At 42.3% G+C, this 9,088-nt stretch overlaps 1 protein-coding gene across 2 annotated transcripts; it reads right to left on the bottom strand.

Annotated features, from left to right (window-relative positions):
- Nucleotides 1-1,278: 1,278 nt before the first annotated feature.
- LOC135235922 (myb/SANT-like DNA-binding domain-containing protein 2) lies at nucleotides 1,279-5,013 on the bottom strand. Of its 2 annotated transcripts, none has more exons than XM_064301961.1 (4): nucleotides 4,432-5,013; nucleotides 3,667-3,919; nucleotides 2,936-2,999; nucleotides 1,279-2,456 (listed from the first exon to the last, which is right to left on the bottom strand). In XM_064301961.1, the coding sequence occupies exons 1-4, from the start codon at nucleotides 4,870-4,872 to the stop codon at nucleotides 1,631-1,633; spliced, it is 1,584 nt and encodes a 527-aa protein (XP_064158031.1). In that variant the 5' UTR covers nucleotides 4,873-5,013; the 3' UTR covers nucleotides 1,279-1,630. The 2 variants fall into 2 exon arrangements, with proteins under 2 accessions (XP_064158031.1, XP_064158032.1); XM_064301962.1 differs by having other exon boundaries at nucleotides 3,535-3,919; nucleotides 4,432-4,999.
- Between the last annotated feature and the right edge of the window lie 4,075 nt (nucleotides 5,014-9,088).

Genomic DNA, 9,088 nt, shown 5'->3' with positions numbered 1-9,088 from the left:
AGACAGTCAATGAAAACTTGATAAAGAAAAAATATGTTATGAGATGAATACGAGACATAAATATAAGATGCAAACCCCCACAACCGCTCAGTTAATATTACTCTTATTACTCAATAAAATTAACCTTATTTAAAATGCACGAACCGGTCAAAATTTGGCCTAATTAATATCTACCAAGCCGTTGAAAATGACAAATCCAAATATACCTTTAAAGACATCGAAATAAATACCTGCCTCTTTATGATTCGACACTGCCATCTAGTGGTAAAATAAAATCCTACATGCATTACTGCGTAAAAACAATTTCGCCGAAGATCCCATTGCACATTTTAGAAAATTGACTTCGGTAGATTTAGATGAGTACATTTTTGTTTACATTTTTTGTTTTAAATGATATCACACCAAAATGTAGCGTAAGTATCTGATTATTTCATTTTGTTCCTTGAAAAATTGGCCTTATGCACCATGTGGCAGAAATGACATAAATATCAAATCACATATTGCGTAAGCCAATGACCATTACATTACATTACATTACAGGCATTTGGCAGACGCTCTTATCCAGAGCGACGTACAACAAAGTGTATAACCATAACCAGGAACAAGTATGACGAAACCCCTAGAGAGAAGTACCGGTCCAAGTGCAGGGAACAACTGCATAGTTCAACTTGGACCCTGAAGGTTAAACTGATTAACACTAACACAACGAGAACGGCAACAACGCAATCTATGGAAAAAATACAAGCAGTAGTTAAGACAGTTAATGCACCTTAATTGCTTGTATTTTTTCCATAGATTGCGTTGACCAATATGAACAATTAGAATGTGTTGCATTCGTACTTTCTGGAGCATTCAACAAAGGATTATGTGATATTCTTTGCTTTCACTGTTGTATAAGTGCACAACCATGCTTTATACAGGAACCACAGAAAACCTTGAAAGTAATGTGGTTTGGAGTGCCAGGAGTAAAAAATTGCTACTTCATTCGCAAATTATCACCAATACAATTTTAAATATACTTATGCAATAATACATTGACTTGTTTATCCAGCCTACACACAAAACAGCAACCGGGCTGTCAGCCTTGCTTTCTCCTCCACAAAGACCACCGCAAAGGGCATTTCCACACTGCAGGGTGCTATGAATGGCAGGTGATTATCCACTTAAGTAATTATTTTGTTTAACAAACAATGTAAACATAAGACAAGGTGATCAATAAACCACAGCGTGTTCTAAATATGTTTGCTGTACATGTATAAAGCTTATTATTATTTTTAAAAAAAGGAAAACGGTGGAATATATTTACAATATATATACAATTTTAAATAAATCTTTATAATCAGATGGGCATAATTCATACTGGGATTGAATTGTACACATAAAATGATTCCAAAATGAACATTATAACTTCTTCCCACTTCCTGATTCGCTTTCTGTTGGTATCTCACTTGGACACACTGATTAACATTACGATTAAAATACGAGGAGATGTTCCGTAGCAACGAAAACCTTGTTTTTCAAACCCCCCAACTGCTTTCGGAAGAACGCAAAGAGCCTCTGGAAGACCACCAGCATCTCGCTAAAAAGCCAGAGCAGAAGAAGGTTAAGGTGTCTGTGAGTGCACCTTGTGTTACACGTCCTGCTTCCTGTTCAGTTTTAAGGGGTAACCGATGGCCGTTTCTAAACATTCCACCAGTGACCCGGCGGAGAGGAAGTCCAGCTCCACCTCGATGAACTTGACGTAAACGGTGGGGGGAGGGGGCCCCTGGTCCTCGTTCTCCCGCAGGAAGCGGGCGACTGGCGAGGGCTCCCGCTGACCGCGGCGCCCTCCGGTGGCCCTGAAGTGCCCGTGCAGGCACTGCCGGAGCGTCCGGCCCTCCGCGACGCCCAGGTAGCGGTAGGTCACCGCGGGCGACCCAAGCGTCTGCGGGCGGCCCCGGCCCGGCTCGGGTTCGCCGGGCTCCGGGGAGGAGTGCTCGCCCCCCGGGCGGGAAACAGCCGCCTCCTCCTCCCCGCCCCCGATGGCGTAGAGGCCGTGAGCCCGCGGGACGCCCTCGGGGAGCGCGTAGCGTCCAGCGGGCCTGCTCGGCCGCACCGGGACCCAGTCCACCTCCAGGTGCAGCTCCAGGCAGCGCGCCTCGCTGATGGTGATGTCCAGGCACTTGTAGAAGACGCCCTTCCAGTTCATCTTCTGCACCCGGGCCGTGAGGGCGCGGCCCTCGGCCTTCTCCGGGTTGAAGTACTCGCGCAGGCGCTTGCCCAGGGGCACCTGGGCGCTGATCTCGGCGTGGTGGTACCGTACCCCCTCCCGCCAGCGCGTGGCGTAGCCCACGCCGAACAGCGCCAGCTTGTTGGAGAGGTGCAGGCGCGAGAAGTCCGTCCACGTCTGGAAGGGCTCCCACTTCACCTGCGCCGACTCCAGGATGCGGATCACGTTACGCATCACTTCCTGTTTCCTGCAGAGAATGGGGGCACGAAGGGGCACTGGGTGCAGGCTACCAAAACACAGGCATTGAATGAAACCTTGTTTAGCATGGTAAATTAGCCTTACATGAACCATGTATAAAAAAATTTTTTAAAGGCACAAACAACTGTCAGTCAAGTACCAATTAATAAAGTTTTGACCAAGTTGTTAACTTAATTCTTGAAATTTGACTGACATCTTTTACTTTAATATGAAAGTAATTATTCTGAAGAAAACACATGCTAAATATGTTACTTATTCTACATATTTCTCCAAATACCTTCCCTTGAACACATTCAATTCACCAGACTCAATCTCTTGTTTGATTACTTGTTCTAGACCTCTATTCAGAGAAAGAAAACGATGCACAAAAAGGTGACTTGGTGCTGCTCGTGGTCATGTTACCACAAGCTGTTGCCGAGCAACGCATCTTCTACGGTGGATTACGGGTGCCTGTTCAAAAACACTCACTGGATGCCGTCTGAGGATCCCTGGCTGAGCTCCTGGGCTGGCTTCTTCGGAAGCCGGATTTCAGCTAGGGAACAAATAGCGCTTTCAGACAAGCTGGACAAGCAGAAAGACAATAAACGCTCTCAGAGGCAGCGGCCGAATCAAAAAAAACGCGCCTCTAACCCAAAATCACAGCCGTTTCATTACAAGGTTGCGGAATCGAATGTTTCTTTACTGCTGGGGACAGGAGAAAATCCCTGTCCTGCACTCAAACAGGAGCTTTAGTGAGACTTAAATATGTTAGTAAAAGCAAAAACATGCACGTACATTTGCTAAAGGATAGTCAAAACTACATTGATTTGATACCTATACCATAGAAACAGCTTCGCCCCCAGAATATATAATCTTTCTTTCGGAATAATTACATAATCTAGAATTACATTTTAACTTTGACTTTTTTAGAAAGCCATAATCATAAGCCATAATGCACTAATCCCGACATGCGACCAAATCATTATTTCCCCTAAATCTCTTGTGAATCTTTCCTGCACAGCACAGCAGCCAAATCTCCTAAAAAAAAAGATCCCAGACGAAGATTATAGAACCTAATTTCAACCTACTCTTCCTTCTGTCAGCCAATTCGCGTCTTGAATACCCGTTGCCAGATCGGCGCCTCTTGGATTCCTCCGGCTCGTCGTCTGTCCCAACCGCGGTGGTGCAAGGCTGCTGCACAGAGAATGAGTCCCACTCGCCTGTCTCCATCTCCCCCTCCGGAAAGACGGCGAGGTCCCGGTTGCACCACTCCTCCTGGGAACACTCCTCCATGGTGCTGCCATCCGATTCCACTTCCTGGTAGAGACCACTGCTGTTGATGAGGACGGGCTGGCATGGCTGAAAGTCCCAGCCACCCTGACCGAACACTTTCTCCAGCTGCTCCAACGAGTAGCTGCTCTTTCTTTTCCCGACCCCGTGCTCCTTCACCCGGCTGTAGCATCGCCGTAGTGTCTGTCACCAAACAGAGCCGATAACAGCATCAGAAACGCGAGAGTAACGTGAAGGGGCAATATGAGTAACATGATCAATTATAAGTTAAGTGACATGATTCTTAGGAAACCGTAAGACCTGCCATGCACAATACAACGTCTAACTTCTTGCTGACGTCATTGATTGGACTGTAAAAATGAATACATTGTTTCAATTAAAATGGGAAAACCCGTCCGACCCAAACACCAGCGCTCCAGCAGACTAATTACAACAGCTAAGTTATAGTACAGCATCTCCGCAACCAACGTTAGCTACTGTACGTTTTTACTTAAGCAATAAGGCAACATTACAGATGCTTTGATACTACCAGCTACCTGATAATGCCATGCCTGTAACTGTGCTCCAAGAACTAGCCTGTAGTCAAGACATGCTGAGCACTTCATAACACACAAACTTACAATGTTAATTAGCCGTTCACAGATACTCCGCGACCTAAATTAGCCAATGTAGCTAGTTAGCAGTTAGCTAGTTACCTTCATCCTTTCCCTGCATTGGGATGGGGTCCTTTCATAGCCCAGCTCTGCTAAGGCTTTGGAGACCCGCTCATACACAGCTGGCCCCGGCCCCTTTCCAGAAAACATGGTCCCTGCTACCTCCAGTTGCTGAATCCGAGCTTCGTTCAGCCGCTCACTACCCCACACGGCAATCAGGGAATTTGTTTCGGACGGAGTCCACGACATACCCCGGCAGGTGGGAATGCTACTGCTGGAAGCAGTGGCCGACCCACGTCCCGCGCTACCAGAACCGGAGACGGTTATATCAGGAGGCGAGAAGCGGCTCGGTGTTGACGGGTTGGAATGATACTGGTTGCTGTCACTGAGGTCTGCAGACTCGGGTGATGAAACTTCGCTTTTTGGGATCTTCATTGCCTTGGGAATTTCGGGCGAATGATCAGAGTTACAGGGCGCCGCCATGTTGGTTCTGTTGCTACGGGGAGGTGTATGGGAGTTGGTGTTCTCCACAACAACATGAACACCAGATAGGTTGTTTGAATAGTTATCTGAGATAACTAGCTGTACTAGTAAGTTATCGCTACTGTATGTAATTGTTTCGAGTGATTGAAGAAAATATTTGATATAAATATTAGATTGATATGTTACAGTTGTATTCGTGCATTAATTGTATAAGTATAAGTTAGCCAGTATATTAACAAGTCATATGTAAAGTAGGCTTATGTTATGGGCTTAAACTGAAGCACACGGACATTTCAATGGCAGTGTTTTCTATTTATCTTTCCAGTGTGAAATTGGTGCCCAGGGCGGCTTATTTTTGTTTTTGCATTTTTATTTCACGTGTTGATTCGATTTTGAATGCAGTGTTTTGCAATATTTTGTTTATGCCTAATAGTTTTGAGAGCGTGCTAGGCTTGTTGTTACTACTGCTGAAGAAATGTGTGCAAACAAGTGATAAAAACTAAGTAGCACATAATATATTTAAATATAAATGTGGATGTAATATACATGCATGTATCTGCCAGTAGGGTACCCTCACACCCTCAAAATAAGTGCCAGTATGCAAGAAAAGTTCTCGGTAGTAATTTCTGTTATTAAACAGAAAAAAAAGAGAAGTATGATCTTTCGCAGTGTATTTAATAATAATACGATTGCTTTCAAATATAGCTAATTGGATGTCCGCATTTACCAATTTTAATTCTAGAAATCACAAAGATTTTCCCTTTTTGTGTACAGAAGAATACTATGAAAGTATTGGTATCTGTAGGCTATTGCTATCAAGATATAATCCGAGTATTGGTATCGGATCAGAAATAAAATCAGTGGTATTGCCCATCCCTACTTGATAGAATAACCTAGATTCCAACCGAATAAGACCACAAAAATAAAAATAAACGAGTATGAAAAATGGCTTTTTCACAGATGAAACTATATATAGAGTTCGTCACTAGGTGGCGATAACACCACCGTAGTCAGCTGTTTCGGAGCTGGGGCCAAATTAAAAAAGAAGGAAAAATCATTTTAATTGGCTGATACCAATTTTATTGTCGTTCACTTTAACTGTCTAGTATTCCACCTTCTTATAGATTACACAGCATTGAATAAGTTTCTTCCAACCAATTTGCTTGATGAAATGCAGCTTGAAAAGAAATGTAACAATTTCTTTGAAAAAGAACAGATATGAAACCCTGAATACTTTGTATTCCTGTGCATTAAGATCCTTCCCATTGAAACACTGAAAAAATGTCTCTTCAATTCAGTAAGAGGTGACGTATGGCACATGACAAATATAGTCATGTTTAAAGTGGTTTCAAGCAGATGTTTGCCTTTAAAATATGACTATCCCAGAGAATTCTCTTGCTCATTCCTGAACAAAGACTTCCCTCTCCAGAGAAAACGCCAACGCACCCACACTCTCCCGTAAGGCATTTACCTAAACCCTGGCTATGAGATCACTCGCTCCCGCCCCCACAAGGGAACAGCCCCGCCCGGCCCCCATCTCCCCCAAGGAACCAACGGAGGACCAGGTGGTATCTCGTGGTCAGGCAATGAGATAATTCACCACGCACCCCTAAAACACACACACTCTCTCATAATCCCCGATTCCCCCCCTGCTACTGTACGTTCGATTGTGTCTCATTTGTTTGATGTGGCCAAGGCTAGGCTTAATGACAGATTAGGTAAAGGCAGAAAACATCTGATCTCACCAGTAATAACAAAACAGCCGTGGGTGCCAGAGTTGATGCCAAACTCAGGGCCATGGCCATGTATTGTGGATGGGGAGCAGGCAGGGAGACCAAATTTAAAGTTCCACAACATATTTGGCTGCGAGCAGAGTGCAGGCTTTGTGCTTCGTGGTGATGGATTGTTACTGGATGTCATTACAAATCAATCCAGGGTTTAAAAGTGTGCGTTCTTTTCCCAGTAGGTGTTGAAAAATGTGTTATGTTACATTAAATTAACATGGAATGGCATTGATTGCTGTTCTTACTCAGATAGAATGGCAAGCTCTTGCATGGAATGTGCTTTGCATAAAAATGTGATGCTTCATTTAATGCTTCGTGTGGATAATTTGATGAAAAGTGCTACTTGTGATTGTGATTCAGATGGCAGAAGGAACTCGGAAAATGATTGATGGCCTTTTTATGAGGCAAGGCAGTGAACTTCAGTGCAATCTCTTCACCCAGTTCTCTCAATTTCTGTGGAATATGATGTGATGAGAGAAGTAAAGATATGATCTTTAAACCGGTTAACAAAGATTGCAGTGTTACATTGTACACTGCAGTGTTACAGTGTACATATCTAGAACCACAAGTTCAATTTCAAGTTGTTATCAATTATCAAAGAAGATGTCACTGTCACAGGTACTTTCTTGTGTATCAGTAACCTTGATGATAAAAAACAGACATAAGCCAAACCTTAGGCTTTCTAAAATAAATTGTTTGGAACATTGCTTAGAAGAAAGAGCACTGGTGTGCTCAGTAATTGCAAAGAGCCTGGTAGGCCCAGGAAATATATATTCAACCAAACACAAATATAGCCGTTTCTGTAAAATGATAAAACATATGCACATGTATACCATTAAATGAAAAGAGACTGTCTGTACTTTTGTCTCATATTCATATTTATCTCAAATCCAAATGCCTTAAGTATATGGCAAAATAACAGATTTCACTAATATTACCATACTTTTGGGAAGCACTTTACATAAAATGGTTCACAGAAACAGAGACATGCATACGACCTAACTAATTGGTAAAAATAATAGCAGTGCCAAATAGCAATGGCATGGGTAAATTGAGATACTTATGCAGACAGGTATGCATGCGCACACATAATTACACTTCATTTGGAACGAGGACTGTAAGCCTTAATATAATCATCTGTTTACTATTGCACACCGTACATGACCAGTGGAGCCTGAAAGCGGCATTGCATCATTAAGATAACCTGAACGTCAGAAATCATTTCAGTTATTATTTATTCATTAAGCAGATGCTCTTATCCTGAGAAGCCATCAGGGCCGTCAAGCTCGACAAAAATTACTTATCATTATGGAAGTAACAAATGAGGGCATGTGTATGGAATAGGAACAATTTGAGTAATGATAAAGTTCATAGGAAGTAACAATTTGAACAATGATTAAGCTCACGCTATGCCGTGGTAACAGGTATACAGTGTCACACGCTTATAATTGCTGCTGGAAAACCTTTTATGCCTGCAGTTATGAGAGCTACATGTGTACAACACCGAAAAGGCATTGCATGCAATTTTACCTTGAAAAATATTCTGACTGTACCATCGCTTTCAATTATATACAAATACGCCAATGACCTTCGGTATGCACTTATTGTACGTCGCTTTGGATGAAAGCTTCCGCCAAGTAAAGGTAATGTAATGTAGCTTCAGGTAATCAAAACTTTAAAAAACACTCACTAGTCTAAAATGATGTCATTAGAATTCATTATATTAGAATTGGTGTTAATGGGAACATAAAAATATAATTACTACAGATAAAAAGAGGAAAAATTTATAAATATGGTCTTATGTCAAAATACTCAGTTTCACATTTAAGTATTGGATAACGATATTAAACAGCTTCCCCTAGAGGCTGAAATGGAACGAACACTGTTTGTTACTGTATTGCACTTCAAGTTAAACATGACAGGGAAACAGAATCTGCGGAACTTTAGGTGACCCTACAGCAGTTATGCCAGAAATGCAATTACGTTAAGGATATGGTCTGAACTGAATTGAAAACGTAGTTTTATAGTGATAACTATAAAAACCTTCCCTAAGACTGTGCAGTACAGTAATAGAAGATGGGTTAGGGTAAGGTCAGTGCCAATCAAAATAATTACAAGAGGAGAACTAATGTTAATCTATATCTGCAGGAAAGTGTAATTGCATTAGATGGACTGCTTTCTGACTGTTCAATCACAAAGACATTCAATCACAAAGCTCTGAAGATACGAACCAACGCTGAAGACAGGACACACGCAGGTGTTCAGACCTGCTCTGAAGCCCTTTAATAAAATCTCTAAGGGCAGTGAAAATTAAATGCAAGTGTAATCTGACCCCCTGGTACCATCACTTCCTGGCAAAATAAAATGCCTTGTTTTAGGCCAAGGAGTAGAAATTGACCCCGAAGAGAGCAAATATAATAATAATAATAATA

The sequence above is a fragment of the Anguilla rostrata genome, chromosome 12 (genome assembly GCF_018555375.3).
Source record: "Anguilla rostrata isolate EN2019 chromosome 12, ASM1855537v3, whole genome shotgun sequence".
Lineage (NCBI taxonomy): Eukaryota > Metazoa > Chordata > Actinopteri > Anguilliformes > Anguillidae > Anguilla > Anguilla rostrata.
This window is presented reverse-complemented; position numbering and strand designations above follow the sequence as displayed.